General features: G+C 20.2%; 1 protein-coding gene and 1 non-coding gene across 2 annotated transcripts; one reads left to right on the forward strand and one right to left on the reverse strand.

The window, feature by feature from the left end:
• Positions 1 to 9,872: 9,872 nt before the first annotated feature.
• Positions 9,873 to 9,918, reverse strand: Bm15583. The gene has a single exon (XR_006227968.1). It is a non-coding gene; the product is annotated as a small nucleolar RNA Bm15583 (small nucleolar RNA).
• A 6,309-nt stretch (positions 9,919 to 16,227) lies between these two features.
• Positions 16,228 to 18,997, forward strand: Bm17541 (Uncharacterized protein; the record flags this gene model as incomplete). The annotated part of the gene is made up of 3 exons (XM_043079224.1): positions 16,228 to 16,395; positions 16,917 to 17,067; positions 18,753 to 18,997. The coding sequence occupies 3 exons, from the start codon at positions 16,228 to 16,230 to the stop codon at positions 18,995 to 18,997; spliced, it is 564 nt and encodes a 187-aa protein (XP_042935158.1).
• Between the last annotated feature and the right edge of the window lie 793 nt (positions 18,998 to 19,790).

Raw genomic sequence — 19,790 nt, forward strand, 5'->3', positions numbered from 1 at the left:
GATGAGAATGCAGATACTGTACACAGCTCAAATGTCATAATGATGTGAGTGACAAACAATGATTTGAAGAATATCTGACATAATCTGACATGAAAATCAAAATTCTTTGACTGACATAAAAATATTAGCAGAGTTTTAGCATCAGTTAGCGGAAATCAAAATTGCCGTAGCGAGAACAAAAGAAAGAGAACTTGAAAATTAAAAAATAAAAAAGTCATTATAAAAAAAACGAAACTAATTTTTTTTAAAAAAAAACTTAATTAATTTAAAAATTTCTTTAATGGTTCAAAATTATTTTTCTTTTTATTTGCAAACGAATTTAAAAGATTTTTAACATTATGTCAGATAGCAATAATATAATAAGTAATACATTCAGTTTAATAATTTCGTGCATAAACAAAATTTCTTATTTTTTAAATAAATTATTTGTGAAATATACTGATATTTCTTTTCGGAAAAAATAGAGACAAAGACAGAGAAATGAAAAGCAAGTTTGACACATTGTTTTACTATAAAGCTTTATATATTAAAGTTTCAAAAAAGTTCGTAGCCCTTTCATCATTTTTTTTTTATCTAAACGTTCAGTTTCTTGTTAGATAATAAAACACATATTCGAGAGAAAGAGAGAGAGAATTTGATTCTTTTGCTAAAAAAACAAATATATTAATGTCTTGAAAAGTCTATAATTTATAATATTTTCTCCAAATACCACAAAAATTATTATTACTATTTTGTTTTTCATCTTTTTTTCATCGATAAAATATAACTAAAAAAAAAAAATGCAAAAACCCATACGCAATAATTTATTTGAATATGTTTTAGCAAAATTTGGTTTCTTCTAGAAACCATTTTAGTTTTTGTACGCCTAAAACTAAAAAGTAATAACGAATTAATTATGTTAAAGATAATTTATGAAAGTAAATAAAAAATCAGAATTACAGATCGTTCATTTTTTATTCCTTTGTTTTTCTTTAAAAAACATGAAATTTTTTTGTGGAATTAAAACTTTTGCTTCTATTTCTAGCAACAGCTTCAAGAACGAAATCAAAAAAATTTGTTCTAAAAATTACTAAAATTAATCAATTTAACTAAGATTTTGAATGCAATTTATTCAAATATTTCAATTATAATTTTAGAATAAATTTTTCTAACAGAAACTTTTTCCTAACTTCTTTTTAATTTTTAATAATCTTTTTAATTTCATCAATTTTTCCATCATTCGTTCATTATTCATTTCGTTTTGAAATTGATTTTCTAGATTTTTTTAAATTTTTGCTATTTAAAACTTACTGTCAAAATTATTGAATAAATTTAATGCAATATTAAAAACAAAATAATTAATAAGTGGATTTTTTGAAACAAATTAAACTAAGTAGGATTAGAAAAAAGAAATTAAAAGCATTACATCTTTATTTAAGAGCGGCGATATGATTTGGAAAAGTCGAGGAAGGACTGATAAAAAAATAAAAAATAATAAAAAAAAATTTATCGAATCAGTACAACGCATATCAAATTGTTGACGATATAATAAAATTTGAGGAGTTTCTAGGATCAAAGGATTATACCGATTTTAGAAAGCACCTGGCAAAGCCGAAATTTTGTTTTAAATGAATAAATTAAAACGGAACAGTAAAAAATTACAATCATTTGTAATTTTTGCAACTTCTTATCATTTTTGCTCTATCAGTTAAATTAAATTGTATTCCAATTAGTTATCAATAAAGTTTTTTATTTGTTAGTGCTTTCTTTCAATAAAGTTATTTTCATTCAATCTTTTAAGAAGTGCAAAATTTTCTTCTTTTTTTTTTGAGGGGGGGGGGTCAATAATTATTACAAAATGAAAAAATTTTATTTAAATAAATAAATTTCTAAATAAATTCGTGAGATCGGTATTCTTTTACTTAATTTTCTATTGTAAAAAATAATGAGGGAAAATATTATTTCATTTAAATTTAAATACCGGCGTGACTTTATAAAGTAATTGACAAATAACTTTTTATTTACCTTTTTTCTTTTTTAGTTGAAATTCAATTTTCAAAGAAATTTAACTAATGAAAAAGAAGAAAAAAGGAAATTGATCTGAGATTATTTTGAGATATAATTTGGACACAAACATTAAAAATGTATGCAATTAAATGTGTAATGCATTTACCGCTCTTCTACTATCCTATAATATATATTCATCGTTCTTATCTTTGAATTTATTTCTCTTTTCGATTGATTTCAATTTTTACTTTTTTCTAGTAAAACTAAAGAAACGAATAGTGATAAACTTATTCTAATCTATTATCAATTATCAGTATAGAATTTAACAATCAATATAATATCAGCAAAGTTAATACAATTTTATTACTTTTTAATTAAATTTGAAAGAACAATAAAATATATAAAGAAAAAAACGATAGAATTTCGACAAAAAAAATCCTTTCAAATTTCAGCTTATTTGCAAAAAAAAAAAAAGAATTTCAGCTTATTTATCGTTAAGAGAATTAATTTCTTGTCAAACGAAACTTATTTGTTGACACATTTCGATGACAGAAAAAAAAATTGAAAAATAAAAAAAGGTGCTGAGATTTGTTTGAAATATAAACCATTACAATATTAAAATATAAAATGAAATCTAATATCTATTTCTTGTTAAGGGATATCAGAGTATTATTCAAATTATTATTTTCTTTTATTTATGTATTAAAGAAGATTATATTGTTAATGAATATTACATTGATGGAAATTATAATAATATTATACTAATGAATATTTAAATGATATAATTAAAACGATGTAAATATTATTTGATAATCACAATAATTTAATTAAAAAAAAATCAGTAATTAAGGAAAAAATTTCTTCCTAATTACTAACAAAATTACAACTTATTAAAAGCAAAACTAATTTTCTAATTTATAAAATCATTTAAAACTAAAATCCTAATTCATTCAAATGTAGCACTTGAATAAATAACATTCAATAGCAAAAATTTTATCCAATTACTATTAAATTTTAAGCCATGCAAAAACTTTTAAAAAAATCTTAGAAAAATCAGAAAATATCAGAAAACTTTCTTTTCTTTCCCAATTGTTTTTTACAAAAAAAAAAAAAAAAATTACAAAAGTTTTATCTTAAATAATAATCAACTTTTTCTTTTTTCTTTAAATTTTTGAATTGTAAAACAAAAAACGAAAAGAAAATTAACAAAAAAAAAAAAAAAAAAAAAAATTTGTTTGATTTTATCATTAAAGCAATTGATTCTTAATATAATTTACTTTGTTTTTAAAAAAATTTATAAACAATAATTTATTTTTTTTCATTAAATCTATTCATTTCCATTCTGTTTGATATAAAAAAGATATTTAAACAAATATAAAAGTTTACCGAAAGTTAAAGTTAAGTGCTAAATCGGTCTTTTCTTATGTTTTTCTTTTTTTGGAAGGATAATTTATCTCATTTTACAGCATTTTAAAACAATATTCCATATTCATTTATGTGAAAGCAATATTGATATATCCTATTTATGAGAGAGAAAGAGAGACAGAGAGGGAGAGAGAGAGAAAGAAAAGTTCATCAAAATAGCTTTTTATTTTTAAAAAGAGTAAAGAAAAAAAAATTAGATTTTCACTTTATCTTTTTCTAAACTTTTTTCTTCAGTAATAGAAAGAATGTGAGAAAAAGAAGAAAATTTTGATTTCTGTTTGAAAAGTTAAATTTTACATTATTTTATTGTTTTATTGTTATTAAAATAAATTTATAATCATTTCACTAATTTTTAAAAAAACAAAAAAGAAAAGAAAAAAATCAAAAAAAAAAATTGGAATTTCTAAATATATTCAGCGATACTCAACAAAACTTTCTTTTCTCAGTGAATTAAACTATTTCCAATCATTTAGTTACCATTATGAGATAAACTAATTTCAAAAATTAAAAAAAAGAATTTGTTCAAATAATTAAATTTTGCTAATTTTTGCATCATTAAAAAAGAAAAAAACATTTACACTTTTTCGCCTTTTTTTTGATTTCCTATTTTCTTGATAATTCATAATTTCATTATGGAATATATTAATAGCTATAATATAATACAAAATTCATTTTTAACTTTTTTATTTTTTATAATACTTGGTAAACGATTATTTTAAAAATAGGAAAAAAATTAAACAATAATTTTAACAGAAATAATTAAAAATTTTGGCAAATTCTGAAGTTTTTTTCTCAGACAAATGAATGAAATGTTGCAGAAATATTGGCCAAAGATAGAACATTTTGTGATAAATTTCATTTTTAAAAATTTTTCAATTCATTTTTCTGTCTAACATTTTTTTATTTCAATGTTTAACGACGCAACGATAAAATATTAAAAAATCAAAAACTTCAGAATAACAATGCATTTATTATTGTTTTACAATACAAGAATTAAATAAACATTAAAAAAGGATTGAAAAAAATAATTAACTTAATTTATTGAACTGATATATACGCATAAACGTATATTTACTCTCATTTTATGATAAATTTTAAAATAATCGAAATTTTGATTTCGATATTTGCAAAGATTAAATTAATTTGAATTGTTTACTATTTTCCTGTGTATATGATAGAAAAAATTTTGCAAAAAAAGGCGCAAAATTATTAGCATTATTTTATTGCATTACTAATAGACTTAGGTTTTTTTCTTTTTCTTTTTTCAAAACTTTTATATTTGCATTTTTTTTTCCATAAAGAAAAATTGAATATTATTTAAATTATTATCAGTTCTTGCATAATTAAACTTTCTTTTTTCTGAATAATATTATCAAAAAAATTTGAACATTTAAATAATTAAAATAAAGATTATATGTGCTGTAAAACGAAAAATATTTGTAATTGTTGGAATTTGAACTGTTTGAAATATTTTGTTTAAGCGTATTTTATCAGTTCTTTACATCAAGCTTTTATCTATTATCATTTCATGGGAACTAAATGTTCCTTTCATTGCTCCTTTTCTTCTTGCATCATTTTGCAAAATTTTGTATAACAAAAAAAAAAAGTAAATATAAACGTTTATTAAACAAATATTTGAGCACAATAAAAATTGTCAAAAAATGGATTTTTTTTCAATATTAAAGTAAAAGATAATAAGAAAAAAGCTAATAAAAAATAATAATAAATACTGATAAAAAGTTAAAAATTAAAATAAATAAATAATTAAACAAAAAGAAAAAAGAGATAAATTATGAAAAAAAAAGAAGAAAATTTTAATTTACAATCATTTCAATAAAATGAATGATCAAATTTTCTGATTTTTTTCTTATAAATTTTTTCGTTTTAAAAATTTTTTTGCTACCAACTCAGAAGAGGAAAATTTGCATTTATTAATTTTATTGTTTAACATATTAACAATTATGCTAATACATTAAATTTTATAGACTAAGCTTAATTCAACTATGAAAGTTTAAAATGAATAAATGATAGCGACAACTGCGCATTTTTGAATAACAGATGATGAATGGAAATGGGAGAGAAGAAAGGAGGTGGAGCATTAAATATAAGATAAATCAATAAATAAACATAGAAAAAAAAGGAATAAAATAATGGCAAAATTTTGAAAACTTATAATTATTGCTATTTTTTTTTCTTCATTATTTCAAATATTACTACAAAATTTTTTTTTTATTCCATTTTTTTTGATTAAAATTTTTATTGACAAAAAATTTTGCTCCAAAATATTGTGGCAAAATGATTGATGGAAAGATTGTTAACATTGATAAAAATATCAAAATTAAACAAAATAATAATTGTATATGAAATTTTAAATTACACAATTTTATATTGTTTTTTAATGCAAATATTTTGATCAAATGTTTACTAAAATAAAAAAAGATTAAAAGAAAAATTTGCTTACGATAATAATTATTTTATAAGAAATAAAAAGAAAAGAAATGAAACGAAATTTCTTTTTTTTTGACAAATATAATCTCATATTTAAAATAAAATAAATCCATTTTTGAGCCTTTTCTTGCTATCATATCATCTTGTTTACAATCATTAATTTTTTTTCTTAAATTTTTGTTTATCATTGTGACATGAAAGGATTAAGAATTAAAATTGCGAAGAAATGCATGAATGAAACGAATTAATATTGAAATGAAGAAAAATAAAAGGAAAAAAGATTGGTATTAAAATATTTATCATTTATTCTTCTTTCATTCCATTTTAATAATTCAAAATGAGAAAAAGGAATGATAAATAACAAATAAGATTATGTCAAATTTAAACGATTCATTGTTAAAATACACAGAAAAAAAAAAGGTTTTTTTTCTAATTTAATAAATTATTATTTTTACTTTATTTGTTTCTTTTTTTGTTCAACAAATTAGAAAATTTGGAATTCTTTTTTGAAATGAAAGATTTTTTTCTTGAAAATTTCATATAAATATAGTATAAATTCTTGTCATAGTTACATATAATTTATTCCTTTTCCATTTTTTAAAATTCAAAATGAGAAAAATAATGGAAAAAAACATAGAATTATGACAAATTCAAACTAATCGTTGTAATTTATTTGAAATTATTAACTAATCAATAACTTTCATAATTTATCATAATATTATTTTTATGAAATTACTAATTATTCGAAATATTTTTGACACAATAAAAATAACAAAATAGTAAACAGTTGTGGAATGGATAGAACAAAATTGTTTATCATTAATGATAATAAATATAAAATGTGCGGAAAATTTTTCAAGTCAAAAATTTGAAACTGTTTTTTTTTTTGAAAATTTAATACAAATGCAGAAGAAATTCTTATTGTAGTTATATTAATTTCTTACGATGAGTTTATTAGGAGGAATTATTTTATTACTATTAAAAGTTATTTTTTCATTTACTAAAAAGATTAATAATATATATAACTTTAAAAATTTTAAACTTAGTTTAAAAAAAAAAAATATTTATTCAAAATAGATGACTAATAGACGTGTTATTCTTAATAATAAATACAATCTGTGGAGTAACTCGAAATAATTAGTATGACTAATAAATAATAGTAATAATAATAATAACAGTAACAATAACAACAATTGATAGTAATGACAGCAATAATAATAACAATAGTAATAATAATAGTAATAACAACTCTTTTATGACAATTAAGATTGAATAGATTTTATGATAATTAAAGTGAGCAATACCAGTGGGATTTTCCGTCTAAACATGGAAGTAGAAGGCAAAATTGCTAAAAAGAATTGAAAAGCAAATTTTTGGTTTTATCTTAGTATTATTACATTTGAATAGTTACTTGTTTAAATCAGATTAAAAACTTTGTTTATTATAACAGAATTTAGGTTTTAAAAATTTGATCATCAAATCTTATCAGTCAAATCTTTTTATTCTCAAAAAAAGAAATGCACGAAAATAAAAATTACTCTTGCAAATTTAAACAAAATAATAAAAAAATAAAAAATAAGTAAGCAAAAGTTTCCTTTGAACTGATTGAACTGAATACGAATTTATATTAAGCAATTATGGCAATTTATTGTAAACTGAAAAAAAAAAGAAACAAAATAATAGGCTTTAAAGATTATAAATTAAGAAGAAGCAGCAAAATTAATTCATCAATTAAAAAAGTATACTTGTATGCAAGGTAATTCTAGTATCATATATGAGTTAATCTGATAATTCAGTTCAATCTGATCTGATAAAAACCGAAAAGAAAAGATTAAGAGATAAAAGATCAAATGCTATAAATTAAAATATTTCAATGATAAATTATGATTGAAAGAAAGAATAGAAAAAAAGTGTTAGAATGATTTAAAAAAAAATAGTGGGAAAAAAAGAAAACTAAAATTAAATAAATGCTATTTAACTTAAAAAAAAGAAAGAAAATTGAAAATTACTAAAATGATATAAGTAAAAGAGCAATTGCTGAGAAAAAAAAATGAAAGTAAACAAAATTTTTATGAAATCAAATTTGGTATCCAAGTAACGAAATAATGGATGAGAATATTGTGATATTCAGTAGTAATGGAACGATTGAAAATTCAAAAAAAAAAAAAAATCTTTTCAATTATTGCATAATGGAATGCAAAATGAAAGAAAATAGAAGAATGCAGCATAGAAAGAATTAAATAATTAAATAATTATCGAATAAAACGATTGTATAATGCATAGATTTTTTCTTTTTTTTGTTTTCAAATGATAATAATTTATCAAACTAAATTGAAATATGATTTGGATTTAATTATATATATATAAATAATAATAATTGGATGATAATAATTTGCTGTAATGATAATGATAGTGATAATGGTACACTGATAATAGATGAAATTGATTAATTAATATGTTATAATAAAAATTATAATTTCAATTTTAGTCGTAATAATAAATTGTACTTAAAAAATGAATGAATCAAACTTTGATATTTTAAGTACAGTAAATTGAGAATGAAATAATAGAAATAATATGGAAATTAAAAATGAATGCCATATTGCAAATTGTTTCATTTAATATTTTTGACAAGCGTAAATCACTTGAAAAGTTTAATGAATGAAAAATTGGAAAATATAAAAAGAAATAATAATAATAGAAAAGAATGAATAAATGTACTTATAACGACTTATAAATTATTTATTAACATAAAAACGATAATAAATTTATCATAATCTAAATGAAATATCTTAATATATTTAATAATGGAAATTTAATAAGAAATGAAAATTTTTTTAAATTGAAAAAATCATTCTTTACTGCTATTAAAAGATTAAAATGAAATATACAATTTGAAGATATGAAATGAAGTGTTACTTTAATAATGAGATGAATAATTTTAGGTTTGAAATGGTTTATTTTTTACCTTTTTTAAATAAAAAAAAAAAATTGAAAAATTTTTACATAAGGAATAGAACAAATTAATTGAAATGCAATTATAATTGAAATTTTGTCTGGAAAATAGAACAAAGAATTGTAGTTAAATTGATAACATTGATATTTTCTTAGTAATTCTATACTTCAATTTTTTTTTTGAAATTTTTTGATCAATGCTTTCAATATTAATATTTGAAATGAATTTGAAATTAAAAAAGATAAGAATAGTATAAATTATATAAAAATTGAATCTATGAAATTGAAGAAATATGGGAAACATTCAACTGACTGCAAAGAAAATACGAATATTTCTTTTGTGGCATTTTTCATGCTAACATTAAATTTAAAAGCAAAAAAAGCAATTTTCAACTAATTACTTGAAAATATAGAAAAAACTGCCAAAAAAAAAAAAAAAAAAAAATTATTGCATTGGAATAATTTTTGGAAAAAAATTTTTTTGTTATACAAAAAAGTTTTATTATATATTATTAAAAGTAATTATTATACATAAACACAGTTTAGTTATGCTATTTCAATATTATAAAATGAATATATTAGTTGAATTTAACAGTAATTCAATTGTGTCACATAAATAAAGAAATTATGGGCAAATCAAATCAAATCAAATTCATAGACAAATTAAATATAAATCAAATAAGAATTAAATTAAATATAGTGAGAAAAAAATTATGCATAATAATTTAAGCATATTAATTAATTGCATTCACAAATAGCTATTTATATCCTCAAAAAAAAAAAAAATTTGCAAAAAAGTAAATTAAAAAATTAAGGAAAAATCATTAAAAATGTTCATTAAATATGCATTTAATTCTAACTTATAAATCACATTTATAATAGAATTGTTAATCAATTAATTAGAGTTAAACAAATAATTAAAATGTGTTATGCTTTGCTAATAAATCTAATTAGTAAATTGGAAAAAATTGGAAGATGCAAAAATAATTATTGAAAATTAGTTTTAATGATAAATCCAAAAAAGAGAGAATAATTTGATTGATAGGACTGATAGTGCACAAATGATTACTTCCGGCTTATTAATCAATACGAAAAATGACTGATAAAAATGAAAGATGTCGTTATCAGTGATAAAATCAATCAATCATAAATTTTATTATAATTAAATTACTATCATAATCATATTTCCAATGTTTCTTTGGTTGTGAAAAAATCAATTTGAATAAATGTCTTTTATTTTAATAATTAAATTACTAAACTGTGAAATATAATAATTATTTGTTGCAATTTATTCAATTAAAATATCCAATAACCAAATTTTTAGACATAAAAGTATTTTTCATCAATTATTGAATAAAATTGTTAATTTATGAAATTTATGTTGAAATTTTGAGCAAACTTATTATTGATAATTTATAATAATCAAATGTTCCCAAACTTTTTCTTCAAAAAATTTTAAAATAGTTTACTGTTTCTGAATAAAAACAAATAAATGACACAATCTTCTCATACAGAATTTGTATTAATTTAAACTTATTTATCAACTATAGCAGTAAACATCTTAGCATTATCTTTTTGCAACAAAAAATCTTAGCGTTATCTCATTGATAGCATTTACTGATTATCATTAAAATTAAATTCGTCCATTAATTATCTTAATTACTGTTTAAACCGGTTCATCTATTTGAAAATGGTTAAAAATCATTTTTCTTTTTTTCACATCAAATGAAAATTTGCTGAAAATAAATTTCACACCCTTTGATTTGTTGATTTTCTCTACTGATAATGCTAATTAATAGGTACTTCCGAAATTGTTAACAGTGCTAATACACTACGATTAAAATTTGCAACATATGCTGAAAATGCTTTATTTTTTTTTTTGTAAAATTATAAAATAAAACATAAAAGACAAAAAGAATTTTTCGAGAAAATTGAAAACTAATCGAAAAAGGTGAAGAAAAATGAAAAGAAAAATAAAAAATATTAAAATGATTCAAAATAATTGAAGGAAAGTACATTTGAAATTTAAATTTTTAACAAATTTAAAGAAAATAAATAAGCATAGCATAAATAAAAGAAAATATAAAGAATTTTTTAACTTTAAGAGCTAAGTTTTTTTCCTAAAATATTTATTTAACGTTATGGTATAATACAATAAATTATTTATGCAATGAAATTTTGGAAAGAATATTTTTTACAAATGGATTTGCATATTTGACAGAGAGCTTAAATTTTTTTCAGATTAGTTTGAAAAATTCGACAAAAACTTGAATTAACTTCTAAAATTCAAAATGATTTAATTAAGCTTTTGTTTGATGCTTTTATTTAAATTTTCAAATTTATTTTGCATCATTTATCATTCATAATTATCATAAGAATAATCATTATATTCACATCGAATAGACGAAAAGGATTAGTTAGCCATTATTAGAAGAGTAATTCATTATCGGTAATAGTAATAAGTTAGCTTTGTCAGGCAACACTCAATAGTAAGAGAAGATTTTAAGAAGGCTTCAACTTTAATAATAAAATAGTAACAATAATAATTATTATTAGAAATATTTCAAACAGAAATCAAAATTTGAGTTTAAAATTTGAGCTTAATAAATATCTAATAATAATTATTATTATCTGAAATTTTTTAAAACAATTAAAATGCAAATAAAAAATGAAAACAAAAACTAAAATTAAAAAAGTTTACTGTCCTAAATTAATACCACTACTGCTTGTTAATTTTCTGTTTTTCTTTTTCTTCCAAAGGATAAACAAAAGAAAGCAATGAAATTTAATGAAAAAAAAGTTAATGAAAATTAAAATTTAATTAAAAAATAATAAAATAAATTAAGCAAAAGTAAACAATTAAATAGACTTAGTGAAAAATTCTCATTTATTAGCTAACAATTTTAGTTTAAATTTAGTTTGAAACAAAATGTTTATAACATTGCCTTTTACTCAGCAACCATCGTCCCAATATAACTACAAATGTTGGTGAATTGATTTTCTCGGATCGATGAATAAATTCAAAAGGAAATTGCTCAATGGTAGATAAAGCATGAAGCAATTAATTAAGCATTTCAAAGTTCATTCTAGTGAAAATTATTGATTTCTTCTTCTATTTTATGAAATATATTAATTGATTAAATATTTTTATTTGCTATTGATTATGAAAAATTTAATAGATGAATGAATTGTATTAAATTACACAATATTTAATCAACTTTTAATGAAACCTAGATATGTATCTAAATTTAGCTTATGCCTTTTGAATTAGTTCAAAGATTAATTTTCAAAAAATTTGCATAAATAATCGTGGAGTAAAATTTGTATCAATGATGAAAGGAACGATGAAATATCAAAATTACACACACAGACACACACATGCACCACACAGACACACACATGCACCACACAGACACACACATACACAACACATACAATAAAGGAGTATGCAATTGAAAATTTCAACAGAAAAATCGTTATTAATTATGAATAAATTAAACAGTATAATTGAGCACTTCATTTATTTTTTTAAAAATTTTTTTTTCAAATTTTATAATTAAAAAAATTCTTCAATTTCAATGTTAAAAAATTTCATTTAATTATAGTATTTTTTGTAACACGATTAATTGAATTTAGCTTTGAAATTTTTTGATGTATTATAAAATTTTGTAAGTATTACTTATAGAATATATGTAAATTACAATGAAAATAACATTTGAATTATGCAACATATATTGTATACATTTACTTTTATTTATCTGACTTATGCAACATACACGTACGTACGCTTATCATACGTATGTTATCTGACGTATGATTATATTTGATAATAGATTTGAAAAAAAAAAGGCATTAATAAAGAAAATATTTCTTATATATCATTTTAAAATATAAACGAAAGCGGAAATTTCCATATTGAGAAAAAAACAAAAAAAACAAAAACATTATCAGAAATAGAAAAAAGAAAGAAAAAAAAACAATTTATACTAACAATAAAATTTAAAAAAGAAAAAAAAAAAGTTTTTTGTTTGTTGTTTAAAAATAAAATATTTGAAATACAAATTGAAATATTTATTAATGAGATGAATAATATTTGTAAATTTATTAATAAGATAGGAATTTAAAAGTGAACAATTGATAGTTGCGATGATTCAGCGATGGAAACAATCAGAGAATTTAGTAACACATCAAAATGAGTAAGCAATTCGCTCGCACACGGATGGCTAAGAATGATCATTTGATTTAGTGGTGGTATTAGTAGTTGCGATGGATTTTGTGGTTCGATTCTCAGTGAATCAAGAAGTGATGCTTCTTCCTTGCATAGCAATGAATTATTATGCAAATTAGTCGTTTAACAAATAATGTTAAAATGCAATAAACATATAACAAATTTTTCATATATTTTACAAATAAATGTTTAGATAATAATGTTTATGCAAATAAAAAAAAAAAAAATTAAATAAATATATGAAATATTTTCTTCTATTCATTTTATAATTAGCAATTTGAGTCATCCTATCATATAATTATTAATTTTTATAATGTTGCTTAAAGAATTTAAAAAAAAAAAAGCAAAGAATGCAAATGATTGACTGTTTGTAACAAACAATTATTTTGCTCTGAACAAACAAAAAATCTTTTTTTTTTTTATATTAAATTTCTTTCATATTTTTAATATTTTTTTAAGTCATCCAAATTTTCTTTGAATTTACTGTTTATCTTTGTTTTTCTTTTTTTATTCTTTTTCAAAAAAAAAAAAAAATGGTTCGACCAACAAATCATTCATTCATTTTAAGTGTTTTATGAAAAGTGCAATAGTGGAAAACATTTCTCTTTTTCATTTCTTTTTTTTTTTGAAAATGTTTGATATGGAAATTTTTTTGTTCCACTAAAATTGTTCAAACAAATTAAAATTACTATTAAAAAAAATATTTTCAAAAATTTAATTAAGAACATGTGATTTTTTTTTCGTATTTTTAATTATAGTGGCATGTAAAATAACAGTTAATTGTTGTTTACAATGCAAATTATTGATTGATTATTTATTAAAAAACAAATAAAAATTAAATATATTAATATTATTTAAGATTTGTTCCATCAAAAATATGTTTTTTTTTTCATTTGTAATAATAAGTAAAAAAATATAGCTTTTTTGATGCAACAAAAAATTATTACTTTTTAATTAGATGAAAACATTTATGAGATATAATTACTTTCCTTTCTTTCTATTCATACCTTTATTTTTTTAAGCTGATCACCAAAAATTTTAAAACTGCTTTTTTTTTATTTTTTCTTTATAAAACCACCAAGAAAAAAAAATTGAGACAAAATATTTTACATTTTCTTTTTTAAAATCATTTCATCCATATTTAAATATATTAGATATAATTATGGGTAAAATATTCTTGCTGCATGCGCATGCATAGCACAATTGAACCTGTTTTATAATTGCATGCAGTTTATTTATCATCTTGCATATGATCATAAATAAACTGCTTTTCATCATTGCATGCACATGCATAGCGCAATTTAAACTGCTTCAATAGTTGTTGCATGCGCATGCATATGTATGATGTAATGCCAGGCGGTATCAACTCATATGGGTAGCAATAAAGGAATTTAGGCAGTAATTGAAGAAGTGGGAAAAATGGTTATATAAACGAGATTGAATGAGTTGTCACCACTACTGTCACCCGTCACTTAAACACCATCCATTTCAGTCTTTTCATGTCTTTTTTCTTTTTTCTCAGAAAATTTCCACATGAAATCTCATTGCTACCAGTTTGCTCACTTCTAAAAATTGCCAATTTAACACACTTATTAATACAATTAATTAATTTATTATCATAAAAGTAATATTTTTATTAGTTTTCTATTATTTTCCTTTGTTTTATTTCAAATATTTGCTTAAATTCTTAATTATTTTATGCGCAATTTCTTCGTTTTTTCTTTTTAAATAAAATGAATCTTGTTTATTGATAAAAAATACCTCATATATTATCGTAATTTCACCAATTTTAGGTAATTAATATTTTATACTTTTTATTAATATATTTCTTGGAAATCTATTTATAAGGAAAATTACATTATGTAACTTATAACATAATTTTAATTAATAATTCGATGATTAAATTAATAGTTATAGTCATTTTGAGATTAATTTTTATCGACTCGATTTTAAATTAGACAAGTTTACTCAGTCTAATTTTATTATAATAATAACATTGTGCTTGTAAGAAATGAGTGATTATATGATAATAAATATATTTAAAAAAGAAAATAAACTCAATCAGTTTTTGCTATAACAAAAAATCATACTAAAATTAATATGAAATCAAAAAAAAGAAAAAAAAATGGCAACTATGATAACATTTACTATTAGTAAACCAAAAGATCATTTTTTCATACCAGTTATGCTAATTAGTTTGATCATAATATAATTAGGATATTTTCAAATTATAATGTAGTATGTAGTAAAATATTTTTTCAAATTATAATAATATATGTAGTAAAATATTTCAGCTATGAATTCATTTGTAATAAAAAAAAAAAAATTCAATTAATTTAAATACAATTTATTTATTATCAATGCATATTTGTTTGAAATTATGAATAGAAAATGTTTCGATTTACTAATGATACCATCTTTTTGATAAGAAAAAATATGAACTATTAGGAAAAAAAAACACAGTTTTATTCATTTATTTTTTGTTTAAAACTTATTTAAAACACAATGAAATGTTTGAAATTATTATTATTTATGATTACAAAAGAAAAAAAATAATAATAAAGAAATAAATAGAAAACTTTACATTAAAATTAGAAAACGAAACAAAAAAAAGTGTGTTTTTATAATTTGCATAACATAGGCTTTCAAAATTACATTGTTTATTTATTTATTTATCACTTGTTTGTTTTTTCAATTTGAAATGAAATAGTTTATGATTTAGAATTAAAAATGAACTAAATCTAACAGAACTGAATTGAATTATTAATAAATTTGAATGAACTGTTAAAGATTGAAATACAAACTTTTCAATAGAGTCTTTCACACCATCTTAGCTCATTAGTAAGTAGAAAATTTCATTTTATAAAAATTATGAGTATTTCTAAGTTTGAAACTAAAGGGAATTTTATTTTAAAATTAATGAATGTATTGCATATTGTATGTAAAAATATATTGAACAAATTATGATTATTTGAAATCATTATGATTAAATAATCAAAAAATTTTTATTAATTATTTTTCTAATTTTATTTTTGTTTTCTTTTAAATAACAAATTTTAGCCTTAATTTGCTCACTTTATTTTATATATTTATCATTGAGTTATAATTGAATGAAACTGAATAAATTGTAATAGCTAAATTTATTTTCAGGTTCATTTATAGATTAATAGATTTAAAAAAAAAAAATGAATTTATTATTATTGTCCTTGTTAATAGCAAATTTTGCTTATATTTTGGCCAATGAAAAAGAGCCTATTGTTGGCCTAATACCTGTTGATATTATCTGTCCATTTTGTATTGCATTAATTGAGAAATTTCAGCAAACTACGCAAGAAAATTCATCTTATAAACATGTTAGTCAATTTAATTCCTATTTCTATTTTCATTTTTTTTCTAACATTTAATAAACGTATCACGTACGTGTTTTATTCATATACGTGGTACATTTTATATGATGACTATTGCTCATTGAAATAAAGTTATTCTATAAGAAAAAATTGTCATTTATTTAAATAAAATACTCTTACATAAAAAAAAAAAAATTAGTTCACGTGTAACACATACGTGAACTGAATTTTAAATATGCAAGACTTAATAGCATAAACACAGACTGATGAAAAAAAAAAGTAGAAATATTACGAATACAAAACTTTTTTTTTTAAAAAAATATTTATAATTAAAAATTTGTTATTCATTTAATATATGACAAATTTTTTTAAAAAATGTTAAATTATCTCTTTACGACGTGCATGCAATGAATAAAAATAAAAAAAAAAAAACTATTTTAAATTAATTAATCCAATTTTAACAAAATAAGAAAAACTTTTTTTTTCTTTTTCCTATTAAATTCTTTCAATTATTTGTACTCCTTTAGGTCCTATGTGAATCAGTTTCGGCGAAAAATCATAAAAACTACGATTCATGCATTGAATCATTCAATGAAATAACAGTGGAAAAATTAAAAAATTCAAATGCTGAAGATTTATGCAAAGAACAAAAAATTTGTCCAATTAATTATAAAAAAGGTAAAATTTAAATTTTTGAAAATAATTGTAACACTTTTTCTTTTTTTTCTTTCCTTCTTTATCTTTTAAAAATTTCAATTATTTCTTGCATTGATTTTGTTCAACTCAAAATGTACGATGAAAATAAATGCACAATAGGTCAGAGAGAAATGAGAATTTTAATTAATTGTTTTAAATTGAAACAACAATACACTCATTCAAACCGTAATAACAGAAAAGAAAAAAGGAAATACTTTTTTACTTAAATTACTAATTTTAAATTTCAAATTATTATTTTTATTAATAGTATTTAAGTGGAGAATTTTAAGAAAAAAAATAAATTTTAAATTAATATATTTGTTTTTCTATTTTTATAAAAAAAGTTAATTTGTTTACAACTGGTTTGCCTTAAAAAAATATAAAAGTGAAAAAGGAAAAAAAAAAAAAAAAAACATTTAGTATTTTTTAAACTAGTATTGTACATTTTTTGAGGTTAAACAATTAGAATGATAGGTCAAGAAGGAGGAAAATTAAGGTCATTACTGATAAGGCAGCACAGCTGACAATATATTTAAGCTTTATTCTTATCTCTCTCTCCCTCTCTTTTTCCCTCTCTCTCCCTCTCTCTCTCTCTTTCTTCTTAACTATTTTACTCGTTGAATTGCAGCAATGTATTTGTAAACATAAAAAGTTGATGTCATTTGATTAGATAGGGAACAGTTGACAGGATTTGTGATAAATGATTATGGAATCTTTTCATCCTTTTTCATTCATTCCCTTTTATTTCTTTCTCTTTCTGTCATTCTTGAATTTTCTTTTTATTTAAAAAATTTTTTTAATACAAAATTTCTTTAAGCAAAAATTTTTATCAATATAAAATTTATTTGTATGTTTAAAATTAAGCACTGATTTTATATGAAACAAGAAAAGATATTATTATTATTTGCTACACAGAACTATATGTTTAATGAAATAAAATTTAGATAAAAAAATTTTATTTGATAATTTTAAATTTTAATAGATTTATGAGAAAATAATATACGAATAAGAAATAACGATATTCTATTTTATTCAACAAAGAACGAAATACAAATACAAATACATATATCAATAACTAAAACTAATAAAATTATGACATTTGTCTAAAATTTTAAATTTATTTCCATCAAATGACAGAATATTGATTTATTAATAGATAAATTGATATTAATAATTTATTACTTTCCTTTTCTCACACTTTTCCTTCTTTTTTCGCATATGTTTACAATAAACTTTGATCTTTAAACAAAAAAAAAAGTTATTTTTTTTTCTAATTTGTAACTATTTTGAATATTTATTAACATTAAAATTAAATATATTAGATAATTTTGATAAATAATTGATATGGGAGGATGAAAAAAAAAAGAAATGGATGAATTGTTTGTGCAAAATATTAGAAAGTAATCAATTTTCAAAAATATTAAAATTAAAATGTTTTTGAAAATGTTTATAAAATATTTTAATTGCCAATTATCACTTTGAATTTGATTTGAAAAACAAAATTAAATAATTAATACTAAATAAAAGTGTTTTAATTGTAATTTCAGCAAAATATTTCAAATAATTAAAAAATTATTTCTTAATAATATTTAATTAATTTCAATTATTTTTTCTTTCTCTCTCTTTCTCTCTCTCTCTCTCTCCTTTTTTTTCATTTTTTATTTCAGTAATATTAGTGGCAAATACCGGTAAAGCTGATTTTCCAACTATACCGGTGGTAACAAATGAGCAATTGAAAGAAGCACAACAATATGATACACTGAAAACTGTCACCGATATTTTGAGTGGAAATTTAAAGAATTCAAATGGAAAGAATTTAACACTTCATATTGATTTGCAATTTCAAAAATTGCAACCTGACGAAATGGCAACAACAGCAAATTATTCAACGATGCAATCAAATAGCACCTAATTGATGTATGTATATGTGAAATGAAAACGATTCTTGTTTCACTTTTTTCCTCTTTTTTTTTTTTTAATTTTAAATAAAATAAATTGAACCATTAATTTTTTTTAAACTTCATTAATGCTATATTGTTAATTTAATCAGTTATACTCTCTATTTTGTAAGCAAATTCAAATGTAAATTATACAAAATGCCTTAGAAGCAAGCAGTAAAATTTTAAAAAAAAATAAGAAAATAAAATAAAATGAAGTAGAAATTGCAGTTTAATATTGTTTTTAGCTACACAGAAGTGTTAATTTTTAATTTTTTTTTTATTTCTTTAAAGTTAATTTTTTAATTTTTAATTATTAAAGGAGAAAAAAAATGAAACTGCATCTAAATGCATAGATAATACTTAATAATTTAATACATTTAAATTAATAATTAAATTCGATTTTTCTTGTTATTGTTGTATTCTTAATTAACATTTAATAAAATTATCATTAATCAGTAACAAAAATAATATAATTTTACTCTATTTTTTTAACTCTTTTTTGATTTTAAAAATTTATTTTCGTTAATTTTTGAGCTCATCGTTTTTTTTTTTTTTTTGTAATATTTTTAGACATTTTCTGCATCCTTTTTCTTTTGTTTTTGTTTTGTTTCGTTTTTTTCCTTTTGTGTTAAATTTTTTGTTTGCATAAAAGAATAAAATAAATGTGTTTTTTTTTCTCATAATTATTGCAAATCAGTTCTAATATTATAAATTTTTAAGTTTAAAGCCACCAACAAATTCATGAACAAAAAAAAAAAAATGGAA

This window comes from Brugia malayi (assembly GCF_000002995.4).
Source record: "Brugia malayi strain FR3 genome assembly, contig: Bm_v4_Chr2_contig_001, whole genome shotgun sequence".
Classification (NCBI taxonomy): domain Eukaryota; kingdom Metazoa; phylum Nematoda; class Chromadorea; order Rhabditida; family Onchocercidae; genus Brugia; species Brugia malayi.